This window comes from Canis lupus, chromosome 15, assembly GCF_011100685.1.
Source record: "Canis lupus familiaris isolate Mischka breed German Shepherd chromosome 15, alternate assembly UU_Cfam_GSD_1.0, whole genome shotgun sequence".
Lineage (NCBI taxonomy): Eukaryota > Metazoa > Chordata > Mammalia > Carnivora > Canidae > Canis > Canis lupus.
This window is the reverse complement of record NC_049236.1, coordinates 14158543-14174743: the sequence shown is the minus strand read 5'-3', so window position 1 is coordinate 14174743 and position 16201 is coordinate 14158543. Positions and strand designations below refer to the sequence as shown.

Genomic DNA, 16201 nt, shown 5'->3' with positions numbered 1-16201 from the left:
ACCTGGGTGGCTCAGCGGTTGAGCATCTGCCTTCAGCTCCGGGCGTGATCCAGGAGTTCCTGGATCTAGTCCCACATTGGGCTCCCTGCATGGAGCCTGCTTCTCCCTCTGCCTGTGTCTCTGCCTCTCTCTCTGTCTCTCACGAATAAATAAATAAATAAAATCTTAAAAAAAATAAAAAATGTACTTTGATGCCAAAGTCACAGTTAAAATGAACAGTGATGGCTTAATTTCATTGAATACCCAGTCCATATGAAAATCTAGCACAAAAGTGTCTTGACAGTTTTTGGTCTCAGTGTCCAACCAGGTTGTTTTTTTAAACAAAAAAAACAAACAAAAATTTTATTTATTTGAGAGAGTGTGCGAGAAAGAACATGAGTTGGTGGGGGTGGGCAGAGGGAGAAGCAGGGAGCCTGAGCTGGGGCTACATCCCAGGACGCAGGGATCATGATCTGAGTCCAAGGCAGATGCTTAACTGACTGAACCACCCAGGCACCCCACAAGGTGGTTTTTTAAAAAATATACGTGTTTTAAGAAGGAATGAGGAAGATACACGTTTGTGAAGGGAGAGGTACTGGATTCTAAGACGGGTGAGAAAAGGGCACTGGGGTAGGCAGTGCTGGTAATGGGAGATTGGTTACATACATAGAGTGGTGGGGGAATACTTAGTTAATATATTGAAGGTAATAAGTATTAGCAGAGAATGGAGTTACAATTAGGGAAAAGGAAAAAGCCAGAAGGAACCCAGCAGCATTGAGGTATTTTTATAAACTAGATAAATATAGATTTCGATGTAAGTATATATAGACATTAGAGTGTATATGTAGGGAATGTATATTTCTCTAGCTCAGCCCATAGAAGGCTTAATTCTCCAGTAAAAGGAACCAAGGCTCCTTGGAGAAATGGGTGAATCCAGGACTGGAAAGTATAAGATAAGCGTGGAACATTTTGTTTGTTCCAGCAAAAAGAAAATGCTCAAAGAACAATAGGGACATGTCAGAAGTACACAAAAACTACTAGCCAAATCCAGAACAATGTGAGCATCATAATATATAATGATAATACTGGATTTAAACTCACTGAATAAAATAAGCCATGATTCCATATTAATATAGCTAAATGAATCAATTAAAAGGTGAGGGGCACCTGGGTGGCTCAGTTAATTAAGCATCTGTCTTTAACTCAGGTCATAATCCCAGAGTCCTGGGATCAAGCCCTGCATTGGGCTCCCTGCTTGGTGTGGAGCCTGCTTTTCTCTCTCTGCCACTCCCCCTGCTTGTGCTCCTTCTCTCTCTGTCAAATAAATAAAATCTTAAAAAAAAAGGGTGAGGAAGTTGATACATCTTAAATACAAAAGGAGAATGTATACACTATAGTTGAAATGAAAGCTGACATCACACTAAGGAGACCAATAGCTGTACTGTAGGCAGCAATGAGAAAAACACAGCATCACCGTGATTTCTACAAAAAAACAGATCCGCTAAATCTAAACAGATGAACTGAGGGACATTTTATAAAACTGGATATAATACAAAATAATCCTAACTGTCTCAAGTTGGTAAAAGTCCAGGAGAGAGAGAACTGCTTCAGACACAAGGAGATTAAAGAGACAACTAAAGGCAACATGTGATTATAAACTGGATCTTTTTATTATTAAGGACATTATTGGGGCAATTGGTAAAACAAATGGGGTCTGAAATTAGATGGCAGTTAACATAATTAGTGTAATGAAATTATGAAAAAAAAAACCACCTCAATAAGTGTGTAGAATAGGGGCAGACTTGAGACGTAACAGCCAGTGTTGTGAACGGTTCACAAGCCCACGTCTCGTGTTAGATCTTGGCATATTTTCCTATAAAAACAGAAAATAGTGGTGAGTCTCCACAGTACTGCTAGTAACGTATGTTACTCAAAAGATAGGGAAGATGTTCTTCTAACTGGGGAGACAGAACAGAGTTTTAAGATTTTATTTAGGGGCACCTGGGTGGCTCAGTCAGTTGAGCATTTGCCTTTGGTTCAGGTCCTGATCCTGCATCCTGCTCCTTGCTCAGTGGGGAGCCTGCTTCTCCCTCTCCCTCTGCCATTCCCCTTGCTTGTGCTTACTGGCTCTGTCAAATAATTTGAGAGAGAGCATGCGTTGGGAGAGGAGCAGAGGGAGAGGGACAAGCAGACTTCCCGGTGAGCAGGGAGCCAGACACAGGGCTCGATCTCAGGGCCCTGAGATCATGACCTGAGCCAAAGGCAGATGCTTAACCAACTCAGCCACCCAGGTGCCCTGTGGCAGAGTCTTGTCCAATATGGTAGCCACTAACCACACACGGCTACTAAGCACTCAAAATATGGCTGAGGTATTGAGGTTTTAAATTTATTTAATTATAATTTAAATTTGAATTACTTTATGTTCAAATTGCTACATGTAGCTAGTAGTTACCATATTAGACAACAGAGGTCTAGGAGTTGCAGATTCAACCACCTGAATAGTAACTGAGGGAATTAGGCCCTGTAGGTGTTGGAGAAAGGCTTCTCCAAATGCAGTCAGCTGTTGCTATGTAGAAATGTACGTCCAGTGTTGCCAGATTACTTGTTAAGGAGCCAGAAATCCAAGTTTTATATGAAATCTTCCAATTTTTATTTTTGTGAAGATTTTATTTTTAAGATTCTATTTACTTGAAAGAAAATGAGTGGGGTGGGGAGGAGCAGAGAGAGAAAAGAAGCAGACTCCCTGCTGAGCAGGGAGCACAATGCAGAGCTCAGTCCCAGGACCCTGAAATCATGAACTGAGCCTAAGTTAGACACTTATCCAATTGAGCCACCCCAGGTGCCCTCCCAATTTTAATTTTTATTTATTTTTCCCCTCCCCATTTCCCAGTTTTTGAATGTAGACAGTTTATTTTTTACTTTTTTTTTTTTTTTAACGATTTTATTTAGTTGAGAGAGAGAAAGAGCAGGAGCCAGGGGTGGGGGTAGGGGTGGGGAACGGTAGCAGAAGGAGATGGAGAAGCAAGCTCCCTGCTGAGCAGTGAGCATGATTCGGGCCTCAATCCCAAAACCCTGAGATCATGACGTGAGCCACCCAGGTAATCTGACAGCTAACTTTTAGGTAGGACAAGTTAGGACAAATAAAACACATCTATGGGCTGTCTTTGGCTCACTAGTTTGCAATCTGTTTGCATATGAAAAAGACTACATGCAAATAGTTATAAAGTGAACCATGGCAAAAATGAGTACCTTGTGCTTCAGAAGTAACTGATATTCAGTATAGCCAGCAAGACTGCAGAAGCTTCATAGATGAAAATGTGGAGCTTCTGAGAACTTGAAGGATGTTTGGAAAAATAGGGTGAAGTGCCACTTGAATCTAGAAGGTCTTTCAATCTATTGTCCTAGTTACAGGGATGGCCTGCATTTCCCAGCCATTTCTGATTTAGAACTCATTTCATGATGATGTATAATCTCACAAATACCTTTATAAATGGTGGCATTGTATTTGTTGTATATAATCTGATTATTTTCAAACATCTCATTAAAATTTCAAACATACAGTAAAGCTGAAATTTTATAGTGAACATCCCTAAACTCATTACTCAGATTTTAGTGAATGGTTAGTAATGTGTTAATTAGTGTTACCATAGAAAGAACGAATTACCCAGAGAAAGAGCTCCAGAATTCTGCTTAGAGGATGCTTGAGTCTGTTGCTAAATATTAAGCAGCAAATGAATAGGGCAAAACTCCGTGTAGCCAGGCAATGAACTACTGGGTATCCATAAACTGAATAATTCCCAAAGTTAGCAGAGGATTGGGCGATGTTTGAGTTTTGACCAGCTAATGTGGGGAATTCCTTTTGAACTTGTTAAACACCTAGAGCATTGAACTTAAACTCCAGAAGATACTTCAGTAATAGGACTAAAATTAGCTCTAGAAAGAGGCCACTCAAGATAGGCTATACCCCATCTTAAAAAGGAGCCTTGAAAAGATCAAACTGATTCACAAAAAGCCTGACTGCCTGTTAGAACAAAGTTCAAGATGTTGGCGATCCTTGGGTGGTTCAGTGGTTTGGCGCCTGCCTTTCGCTCAGGGCATGATCCTGGAGTCCTGGGATCAAGTCCCATGTCAGGCTCCCTGCATGAGCCTGCTTCTCCCCTCTTCCTGTGTCTCTGCCCGGCCCCCTCTCTGTGTCTCTCATGAATAAATAAAATCTTAAAAAAAAAAGTTCAAGATGTTTTAAAAGAAGTCAACAAAATCTAGCATTCAACAATGTAAATTTCACAATACCAAGTGTTCAATAAAAAATCGCTAGACATGCAAAAAAAAAGTAGGCAAATGTGACCAGGAGAAAAATAGTCAATAAAAACAGACACATGATGATAAGATGATAAAAATAGTAGACAAGCACTTTGAAAGCACTATTACAGGGCAGCCCTGGTGGCGCAGCGGTTTAGCGCCGCCTGCAGCCCGGGGTGTGATCCTGGAGACCCGGAATCGAGTCCTGCGTCGGGCTTCCTGCATGGAGCCTGCTTCTCCCTCTGCCTGTGTCTCTGCCTCTCTCTCGCTCTCTCTGAATGAATAAATAAATAAATCTTAAAAAAAAAAAGCACTATTACAAATGTGCCCAAGGATTTAATGGAAATGAACATAATGAGAGAAATGAAAAATATAAAATGAATCAAATAGAATTTCTGGAGCTTAAAAGTACAATATCTGGGGGTTCTTGGGTGGCTCAGTCGGTTAAGCGTCTGACTCTTGATTTTGCCTCAGGTCATGATCTCAGGATTGTGAATCGAGCCTTGGATGGGCTCTGCTCAGCGCCAAGTCTGCTTAAGTTATTCTCTCTTAGGGACGCCTGGGTGGCTCAGCGGCTGACTGTCTGCCTTCAGCTCAGGGCGTGATCTCAGGTCCTGGGATCGAGTCCCCCATCGGGCTCCCTGCGAGGACCCTGCTTCTCCCTCTGCCTATGTCTCTGCCTCTGTGTGTGTATGTGTGTGTCTCTCATGAATAAATAAAATCTTAAAAAAAAAAACTCTCTCTTTTCCCTGTCCTCCCCCACTCACACTCACACACTCTCTCTCTCAAAAAAAAAAAAAAAAAAAAGCACAATATCTGAAACTTAAAATTCACTGGAAAAGACTGGCAAATATTACACACTGAGGAAGAAAAAGAATAGGTGTACTTGTATGTTCTTGGAGATACAGCAACAGAAACTATACAAACTTGAAGGACAAGAGAAAAACACTAAAAATAGATGAACAATGAAAAAGCAAGCTGTGAGACAGTATCAAATGGCCCAGAAGACAGAGGAGGAAGTTGAGGGGTGGGAGAGAGTTGAAAGGAAGAGAGGGAAAAAAATTCTGAGCAGGGGATACCAAATTTTTTTAAAAGATTTTATTTATTTATTCATAGAGATGCAGAGAGAGAGAGAGAGAGAGGCAGAGACACAGGCAGAGGGAGAAGCAGGCTACATGCAGGGAGCCTGACGTGGGACTCGATCCCAGGCCTCCAGGATCATGTCCTGGGATGCAGGCGGCTCTAAACCGCTGCACCACCGGGGGATACCAAATTTTTAAAAAATATTTATTTGAGAGAGAGAGAGAACAAGCAGGGGGAGTGGCAGACAGAGGGAGAGGGAGAAGCAGGCTTCCTGTGGAGCAGTCAGCCCAATGTGGAACTAGATCACGGGCCCTGGGATCATGACCCGAGCCAAAGGCAGACACTTAATAGAACCACCCAGGTGCCCCAAATTACTTTATTTGGAGGAATGTACAAATGAAAGAGCTTAAGTAGATGTTCTGGAACAGAAAAAAAAAAATCTGAAACAGTAATGGTTGAAATTTTCCAAGTATAACGAAAATTATAAGCTCCTTTATTTACCGGAAGCTCAACAGACTCCAATTAGTCTCAAAACACTCCAATCAGAATAAACAGAAAGGAAATCACATCAAGTCACTTATCACCAAATTGCTGAAAACCAGTGAAAAAAAGAAAATCTTGAAAAAGAAAAGATGCATTACATACAGAGGCACGACAAGAATTACTGCCCACTTAAGAAAGCTCATCTTTAGGGACGGTTGGGTGGCTCAGCAGTTGAGCATCTGCCTTTGGCTCAGGTCATAATCCCGGAATCCTGGGATCAAGTCTCACAACAGGCTACCCGCATGGAACCTGCTTCTCCCTCAGCCTGTGTCTCTACCTCTCTCTGTGTGTCTCTCATGAATAAATAAATATTTAACAACAACAAAAAAAGAAAACTCATCTTTAAAAAAGTGTTGAAAGAAAAAAAGTAGTGTTGAAAGAGGTAAATTTTTTAAAAAGATTTTATTTATTTATTCATGAGAGACACAGAGAGAGAGAGAGGCAGAGGCAGAGGGAGAAGCAGGCTCCACTCGGGGAGCCCAACGTGGGACTCAATCCCGGGTCTCCAGGATCACACCCTGGGCTGAAGGTGGCGCTAAACCGCTGAGCCATTCGGGCTGCCCTATTACACAATATGTTAACTAGAATTATATATATATATATATATAATTCTAGTTAACATTATATATATGTATAATGTTAACTAGAATTTTTAAAAATGAAAGAAACAAAATAACATGGGTACATAGAATATTTTCTTATTTTAAAAATTTATTTAAAAGGTAGTTAGCAATAAAAAGAACACATTAAGTAGAAATTATAAAGAATAGAAATCTGTGAAATAGAAAAGGAGAAAACCAACAAAACCAAAAAAATTTTTTTTAAGTTATATATTTTTAAATTTTATTTATTTATGATAGTCACAGAGAGAGAGAGAGAGAGGCAGAGACACAGGCAGAGGGAGAAGCAGGCTCCATGCAGGGAGCCCGACGTGGGACTCGATCCCGGGTCTCCAGGATCGCGCCCTGGGCCAAAGGCAGGCGCTAAACCGCTGCGCCACCCAGGGATCCCCAAGTTATTTATTTTTTTTAAAGTTATTTATTTATTCATGAGAGACACACAGAGAGAGGCAGAGACATAGGCAGAGGGAGAAGCAGGCTCCATTCAAGGAGCCCAATGTGGGACTCGATCCCTGATCCCAGGATCAGGCCGAGCCAAAGGCAGATGCTCAACTGCTGAGCCACCCAGGCGTCCCCCCAAAATTGTTTCTTTGTAAGGTTCAATAAAATGAACCTCTAGTTAGGCTGATAAAAGTACCCAAGAGAGAAGATACAATTTACCAATATCAGTGATGAGAGAGGGGACATTTCTATAGATCCTACAAATCAGGGGTCAGCAGCCTTTTTCTATAAAGATTCAGATAGTAGGGCAGCCTGGGTGGCTGAATCTGGCCTGTGCTATAGTTTGATGCCCCTTGCTACAGACACTAAAAGGAAGAAATCTCCAACTTACATGAAGTGAACACATTATTTAAAAGTCTCAAATTGGGATCCCTGGGTGGCGCAGCGGTTTGGCGCCTGCCTTTGGCCCAGGGCGCGATCCTGGAGACCCGGGATCAAATCCCACATCGGGCTCCTGGTGCATGGAGCCTGCTTCTCCCTCTGCCTGTGTCTCTGCCTCTCTCTCTTTCTCTCTGTGTGACTATCATAAATAAATAAAAAATAAATAAATAAATAAAATAAAAGTCTCAAATTGCTTTAAAAAAAAAGGAGGGGGGGGGATCCCTGGGTGGCTCAGCGGTTTGGCACCTGCCTTCGGCCCAGGGTGTTATCCTGGAGACCCGGGATCGAGTCCCACATCGGGCTCCCTGCATGGAGCCTGCTTCTCCCTCTGCCTGTATCTCTGCCTGCCTCTCTCTCTCTCTGTATCTCTCATGAATAAATAAATAAAATCTTTAAAAAATAAAAGTTTCAAATTGTTAAAACTGCTATAAGAAGAATTAAAAAATTCAAATAGCCCTGTAACAGTTTCTCAAATTTTAGCAGTCTTGACATTTGGGGCTAGATAATTCTTTGTGTGGGGGATAGGGTTTTCAGCAGTATCCCTGGCTTCTATCTACTATATGCCAGAAGCACCATCTGATTATAATAATCCTAAATATCTCCAGATGCTACCAAATGTCCCCTGGGAAGGGGTATCACCTCTGGTTGAAATTCACGGCCCTACATCAATGAAAGAAATTGACTTCATAATTAAAAAACCTTCCCTTCCTTCTCACCCTGTATTTCCCATCCCTGCAAAACAAAACAAAAATAAAAAACACCCAAACACCCAACTCCAGGCCCAGATGGCTTCACTGCTGAATTCTATTAATAATTTAAGGAAGTGGGGAACCTGGCTGACTCAGAAGGGCATGTGACTCTTGATCTTGGGGTCATTTATTTATAAATAAATAAAACGAAAAAGTAATAACTGAAGGAAGAAATAATACCAATTCTATAAAAATTCTTTCAAAAAATAGAAATGATGGGAGACTTCCCAAACTCATGTTATGAATCCAGTATCACCCTGATATCAAAATCAAAGACGTTACAGAAGGAGAAAATTTCAGGAAAATATCCTCCATCAACAGAGATGTAAGAATTTAACAATATATAAAAAGAGTAATACATCATGAACTGTTTTTTTTTTTTTTTTTTTTTTTTACAGGAATTCAAAGTTGGGGAATGCCTGGGTGGCTCAGTGGTTGAGCATCTGCCTTTGGCTCAGGGTTTGATCCAGTGGTTCTGGGATCAAGTCCCGCATTAGGCTCCTTGCATGGAGCCTGCTTCTCCTCCCTCTGCCTGCGTCTCTGCCTCTCTCTCTCTCTCTGTGTGTGTCTCATGAATAAATAAATAAAATCTTAAAAAAAAATCTTAACTAGGAAAGAAGGCAACTTTCTCAATCTTGTATAGGACATCTGTTGTAAAAACAACTATGGTTAACATCATATATAATGATGAAATACTGAATGCTTTCCCCTGAAGAATGGGAACAAGGCACTCTACTACTACCACCTATATTGAACAGTGTACTGTAAATCATAAATAGTAAAATAATGCAAAGAAAAAAATGAATTCAGATTGTAAAGAAGTGTCTTTATAGAAGACAAGACATTATGTATAGAAAAGGTGAAGATATTTCCAAAAAAGTTACCAAAACATAATTTTTAAAAAGATTTTATTTATTTATTCATTAAAGACACACACAGAAAGAGAGAGGCAGAGACACAGGCAGAGGGAGAAGCAGGCTCCACAGGGAGCCTGACTCAGAACTCGATCCCTGGTCTCCAGGATCGCACCCTGGGCCGAAGCTGGCGCTAAACCGCCGAGCCACCCGGCCTGCCCCCAAAACATAATTTAACTTAGCAAAGTGTCAGGATAGAAGATCAATAGAAATCAAATATATATATATATATATTTTGAAATCAAATATATTTTAAAAGCATTTTCTTGAAAAATGAACAATGTAAGCCTGTCACTTCAAGAAAAACAATTGATAGTACTAGTTGCCAGAGATAAAAATTAAGCTTTCAAGCAAAATTAGGATTTGGAGGGATGCCTGGTGGCTCAGTGGTTTGGCACCTGCCTTTGGCCCAGGGCGCTATCCTGGAGACCCCGGATCGAGTCCCACGTCAGGCTCCTTGCACGGAGCCTACTTCTCCATCTGCCTGTGTCTCTGCCTCTCTCTCTCTCTCTATATATATATATATCTCTCATGAATTAAAAAAAAAAAAAGCCAGACATTAATTTGCCAGATATTTGTAAAATAATGCATTTGTAACTCTTCTAAATTTCTAAATGAGGATAGGACCTGTGGTCAGAAAAGGCTGCCATGAGCTTTTTTTTTTTTTTTTTTTTTTAAAGGCTTTTCTCTATGTACATACCTTCCTCCATCTTACAACTCCTAGGTCCCTGTAACAAACTCATCTTTCACTCAGTCACTCATTCAATAAACTTTTATTGAGAGCCAACTATGTACCACATACAGTTCTAGGTGCTGATAATTCAACAATGAATTAAAGAAAATCCTTGATTTTTAAAATCTTACATTCTAGTGAGGGCAAAACTGGTAAGAAGAATTGTTCAGAATTTGTAAATGGGCAGAAGAGAATTACTGGGTGCTCCTTTACATAGTGCTAGGATATACCTTGGATCAACTTTATATTGACTAGGGTACTGCACAACTTTGTAGGTGTTAGGTTAATTTGTAGAAAACCAATGGCGGGCAACCCAGGTGGCTCAGCGGTTTAGCGCTGCCTGCAGCCCAGGGAGTGATCCTGGAGACCCAGGATTGAGTCCCATGTCGGGCTCCCCACATGGAGCCTACTTCTTCCTCTGCCTGTGTCTCTGCCCTTCTCCCTCTCTCTTTCTCATGAATAAATAAAATCTTAAAAAAGAAAAGAAAAGAAAACCAATGGCAATGCAAGTGATTCCTAGCCGTAGTGATGCAATAGAATTTTGATCAGTAGAGATGGGATTGATTTCCATCTGGTAGAAGCAATAATCCCAAACATTACAGTTTATTACTTAATAAGATATCAACATTTTTGCAACTATTAACAAATTCATTTCAGCATTCCTTTGGCTGATAACCTAAATCTCTGAAACTCAAGTTCTCATTTGAACAAGCCTTACCATCTAACTGGTTCCCTCATTACTTAGGCTAATGATGGAGGAGCAGTTTCTTATGATGAATAAAATCTTTGGTATTTTTTATCTTTGTATAAGGATTATGTTTCCACCTTTTGAAAATTATAATTTAGCAGACTGTATGAAAAAATACATGTTATAAGAATAAAAGCAGGTTAGGAGGGCAGCTATTAACTGGTGGTGTAGGATATACTAGTTTAGATAGATAGGGCCAATCAATCAGCAAGTCCTGTTAATTCTCCCTGTATTTTAAGTGGAATCAATCCTTTTCTCTACCTTTACTGGCACCACAGTAATCCAGAATCATCTTCTCTCATCTGATCTCCCTGCTGTAAGCCTACTTACTATAATTATCAACTGTCAGATGATTTTTTTTTTAGTGATAAACACAAGATTCTATTTATGATATTTAAAGTTTCGGTAACTATTCCTGTAAATGAGGAAATAAAGGTATATGTTTTTCACGGGGACTTTACAACCCACATCAAGAAGAATACAATTTGACCAGAGGCTAAAAATTCCCTCATTCACATGCAGCTTTGGGAGTTCACAATCCATAAAGTACTGGAAAAGCTCAAAGTGCTACAAGGGTTCCTCACTACTTCTAATTTTCTATGGTAGCGAAGAGATTGTGGTCTTAAAATTCACACCTGCTTCATCACTCCTGTAACTCCAATAAAAATGTACCTAATTTCCTGCCTCCTGAAACTGACAGGACTCTGATGGAGTTTGAAATAGTGGCTGATATCTTTTGAATACTTCAGCTTTACTGACCGCTCACATCTGTACTGCTGCTGACTCTCTGCCTAGAGATGAGGTCCCCAGGGCCCCATCTTTGGGCTCTATTAACTGGCTGGAGCAGCTCACAGATCTCAGGAAACCCTTACTCACTAGATCGCTCGTTTATTATTAAGGGATATAACTCAGGGCAGCCCAGGTGGCTCCGCGGTTTAGCGCCGCCTTGGGCCCAGGGCCTGATCCTGGAGACCCGGGATCGAGTCCCGCATCGGGCTCCCAGCGTGGAGCCTGCTTCTCCCTCTGCCTGTGTCTCTGCCTCTTTCTGTGTGTCTCTCATGATTAAATAAATAAAATATTAAAAAAAAAAAAGGATATAACTCAGAAACAGTCAGATGGAGGAGATGCATAGTGCAAAGTATAGGGAAGGGACACGGAGCTCCCACGCTCTCTCCCAACACCTAGTACACGTGTATGCACCAACCAGTAAGCCCCCGGATGATCTGTTTTGTTTTTGTTTTAAGATTTTATTTATTTATTCATTAGAGACAGAGAGAGGGGCAGAGACACAGGCAGAGGGAGATGCAGGAGCCCGACGCGGGACTCGATCCCGGGACCCCGGGGTCACACCCTGGGCCGAAGGCAGGCGCTAAACCGCTGAGCCACCCAGGGATCCCCATTTTTAAAAGTCCCGACCTGATCATATCCTTTCTACTGGCCCCGTACGGTGGAGTCAAGTTTTGTGGCGACTACCGCTTACACAATTCGAGGGCCTTCTTTAAAACAATCATTAAGCCCAGGGCCAAAGGAGCGCCGCAAGTGACAGGTTCTCAAACCTCAAGCTTCGTGGGCTTCACTCTAAAGCCGCCTCTGCCCACAAGTCTGGCCTCGCCTTCTCTGCCTGGAGGCCCCCCGGCCCCCGCCCCGCTGCTTCAGGCTCACCCGCCGGTCCCAGGCCTCGCTCCTCCCCCAACCGGTGGGCTGGGGCTTTAACCGAGTCTCTCCCAAAGCCCAGACCTCCCGGCAGGGGCCCCATTCCGAGCACCCACGGAAGACCCCTGGCGGGCGGGCTGGCACCTGCTGGCAGGGTGGGCCGGGCCCCGGGGCTCCAGGGGCCGCCCGACTCCCCGCCTCTCTGCGCCTGAGCGGCGCCGCCGCGTCTCCGGAACCCGCGCGTACGCCGTCGCGGTTCCGGCCGGAATTCCTCGGCGCTGCACGCGGGCGATGGCCGCGCTGGTCGGGAGGCGAGCTCGGGACGTGCTGAAGCGCGCGCCCTTCGCGACCGTCCCGCGGAGACACCGGCACAAGAAGAAATGGGTAACGTCGGGCCGCCGCCCCCCGCAAAGCTGCCCCGGCGCCTCCACGGCCCGGCCCCCGGGACGCCCCCGCCCTCCCCCGCCCGCAGGGGCGTCACGAGGCCCCCCCCTTTCCTGTCTGTTACGTCTTCGCCTCCGTCCGCCCCTTTATTTCGTCACAAGGCTGGGGCTGTCGCCGCGGTTACGTCAGCGCCCTCCCGACTCCGCCCCTCTAAGTTACGTCATCGCCCGCCCTCATTCTTTCAGTTATGTCACCGCCCCTTGCTCCCCGCCTCCGGGCGACCTTCCCCTTGGCCCCCACTATCCCTCCCTCCCTTCCTTTCCTACCCCGTCCCCCCCCCCCCCATGACCTCTCCTCCGCCTTTCCTCCTAGAACTTTCAGCCCGGCCGACCTCCCCCCTCGAAAAATGTTTTAGCGACAACCCCTTCCTCCCTGGGTCTCCGCCGCCCCCCGGGAAAGGATTCAACCCCATCCTTACCCTCGGGGTGCCTCTGGCGCCCAGGAAGGGTTACAGCGATCACCCTGCGCACCCTCCCGGCCTCTCCCCGAACCCAGGCGAAGCGTGCAGCGACTCCTCCCACCCGCTCGACTCCCCCCACTTCTCCGGGGACCCTTTCTGCGGCCTCCCCTGTGGGCCCGGCCTTTCCCCGCTGACCGCCTCGCCCTCCTCGCGACCCAGACGGCTTCGCTCCCCGCCGCCGCCCCCGTCCCCGCCGCCCCAGCCCGCGCTGCGCCCCGTGAGATGTTCTTTAGAACCCTGTTCTCCAGTCCTTGCCAGGCCTTGCTGCCGCGAGCCCATCCTCTTGCGTTCGCCTCCTTCGAGCCCTTGTTTTGACCGGTTCGGCCTTCTGGGGTCCCCCCCTGTTCGTCCGCAGAGGCCTTACTGCAGCTGGATCAGTCCCCCGAGAACACCGCGTCCCTGCCCCCGAGGCCCTTGCGTTGACCAGCCGAGTTACCTCTGTTACTGTGGTGGGTACCCTTCGGCCCTGGTAACCAGCCCGGTGACTTCCCCTCCTCTTCCTCATCGGCCCTTGGGAACCAGCCCGGTGACTTCCCCGGTCCTCCCTCATGTGCCTTTGGAAACCGGCCCCATGATTTCACCTTCTGTCACCTCTGGGCCCCAGGGGACTTGCCCCATTGTTTCACCTACTGTTGCTCATAGGCCCCTGGCAACTGGCCTGGTTATTTCACCTCCTCTTGCTCACCGGCCCATGGAGATCAGATCTGTGGTTTCTCCACCCCTTTCTCACAGGGTTTTGGAAACTGGGCCCATCTTCTCACCTGTGCTCTGCACCTGGTCCTCAGGCAAAAGTTATAATGACCCTCCTCTCTCCCCAGCATGTTCCCTACCCTCTGGCAGCTTTTGCCAAGGTTGCCTTAAGCCTCCAGACTCTTGTGAACCTAAACCACAGCTTGACTTGCCCCTTGGGAAAAATTGCTGTGGCCCCCCACTTTCTTCTCAGGCAGGCACATCCTGCCCTCCCAGCTCGTCTCAGGAGGGCTCCTTTCACCATTCCCATTTTTCTCAAGAGGCCCACACCCCTGCGCCTGCTGGCCCTTGCTGTGCCATCCGCCTGCCTGTTAGGACTACTGGCTCTCCTTGCTCACCCCCATCCCAGGCTCCTGTGAAGCCTTGCTGTGAGTCCGTCTTCACCTGGGAGACTGGTGGGAGCTCTTGCCTCTTTGTGGAGCCAGGCACCACACTCTCTTGTTCCCCCTGTCCCCCGGAACTGCCTCTTCCCCTGTCCTCTCACTGTCCCTATCCTGTCTTCTCCTTCCCTTCCCCCCTCGGCAACCAGTTCATATCTCCACCCCAGTCACCCCCCCACAGAAGCTATAATGAACCACCTCTCCCTACCCCAGCTTGCCCACAAGTGAAGTCCCCCAAATGCCCAGAGTTAAAACCACCGTGTCCTCCCCACAGATGTCGCTCCCTGATCATTCCTCTCCAGCACAGTCCTCTTGAACAGCCCAGGCCTCCTAAGGCCTGTGCCTCTCCTCCACCTCCCTCCCACCCTTCTGGTCCTTCTTGTATGGTGACATCCATTACCACTTGCTCAAATTCCTGCCCCAAAGAACTTCCCCAAAGAACTGCCTTACCTACTGTGATCCCTAGGACCCTCAAACCTGTTATCCCCACTTGTCTTCCCCTTCGCCTTCCTTTTTGTTCTGTCCCACCCAATACTTATGTTCAGAGCAGCCCCTGTGGGCTCCCCATAGGACCCCCATGCAATACCCATGTATATTCTGTGGTTCCCTCAACTTCTGATCCCTGCCCACTCCTTGGCCCCCCTCAGTGTCATAAGCTGCCCATAGTGTCCCCCTGTGGCATTTATAGCACTCCCAAGTGCCCACCCCAACCTCGTCGCCTGCCTGTGCCACCTCCCTGTTCCACCCACATCTATTCTTTTATCCCTTTGCGGACACCCTTTGATCCTCAGTGTTTACCCATTGCCCCCCAACCCCGATGCCACCCTGATACTATGCCCTGTGGCTTCCATGTCTACTCTGTGGCCCCTCGAGGCCCCCGCAAAGAGTGCCCTCAGGTCCCCTATAGCTGTCCTTTGTCTTCATCCAAGACTTCTAGCTGTAGCTCTAATCTCAGCCGTAGTTCAGCTGTTATTATTAGTGAATGCCAGAGTAGTGACAGCCACAGCAAGAATGAGAATACCCACCACCCCAGAAGAAGTCGAAGTCAAAGCAAGAGTTTCCATCCTCAAAGAACTCAGAGCCAGAACAGGAGTCCTGGTCGAAAGAGAAGTAGGAGCCAGAGCAATAGTCCCCACCAAAGCGTGAATCAGGATAAGAGTGAGAATCTTCAGGGTAGCGGAAATCAGGGCCAGAGTGAGAGTTCACAGTGTAGCAAAAATCAGAGCCAAAGTAAGAGTCCTCGCCATGGCAGACGGCGGGGCAAGAGCAAGAGTCCCCACCACAGCAGGAGCCAGAGCAAGAGTCCCCGCCCTGGCAAAGGTCAAGGCCAGAGCCAGAGTCCCTGTCACAGCAGAAGTCATGGTCGTCACAGCAGAAGTCATGGTCGGAGCAAGAGTCCCCGCCATAACAAGAAATGAGGGCCAGAGGACCAAACCCAAAGTGCAGGCTGGAGCAAAATTAATATTATTAGGACTGCTAGCCCGAGCGAGTGTCCCAGCTGTGGCAACCTGGCCCGACCTAGGGACCCCACAGCCAACATCTTCATTTTCCTTTTAATCTGTGTTTCTGCTCTGCAAGCCTGATTCCAGTCCTGCTCTGCTACCCCCACAGAAGTCCCCATTTTTTGTTTACACCACGAGGTTTCTGTGAATTCTCCTTATCCCACCTTCCTGGGGTCTAGGAACTCTCCCCAAATGACCCTCAGCCCTGTGATTCTAAGCATTATGGTGTCCGTCATCGCATGACCTTAGGTAAGTTACTGTATCTCTCCACCAAATGTGGAAGGTGGGTATCTTTTGTATCTCACTGAGCTGTTCTGGTGCCCACAGAAGCTAGGAGACAAGAAAATGCTTTAGAAGATGAAAGGACTGTTGAGAAAGAAAGCGTCTTTTGTTTTTCAGGCTGAAGCTTCCCCCAGGGCCTTCGTAGTTTCTTCCAACCTTCTGTAGACTTTCCTCAGAGTC

The 16201-nt window shown here is 45.9% G+C and overlaps 1 protein-coding gene and 1 long non-coding RNA gene across 4 annotated transcripts in view; one reads left to right on the top strand and one right to left on the bottom strand.

Moving 5' to 3' along the window:
* Nucleotides 1-1625: 1625 nt before the first annotated feature.
* On the bottom strand, nucleotides 1626-12465 carry LOC111098883. Its single transcript, XR_005370275.1, has 2 exons — nucleotides 12348-12465; nucleotides 1626-1852 (listed from the first exon to the last, which is right to left on the bottom strand). It is a non-coding gene; the product is annotated as an uncharacterized LOC111098883 (long non-coding RNA).
* NSUN4 (NOP2/Sun RNA methyltransferase 4) overlaps nucleotides 12432-16201 on the top strand; it is an 18543-nt gene continuing 14773 nt past the window's right edge. Inside the window, exon 1 of one of the 3 annotated variants that reach the window (XM_038558172.1) lies at nucleotides 12432-12587. In XM_038558172.1, coding sequence (XP_038414100.1) covers nucleotides 12495-12587 — 93 coding nt within the window. In that variant the 5' untranslated portion in view covers nucleotides 12432-12494. Of the gene's footprint in view, nucleotides 12588-13411; nucleotides 13557-15847; nucleotides 15989-16201 lie in introns of those variants that run through there. The other 2 variants (XM_038558174.1, XM_038558173.1) reach the window with 2 other exon arrangements.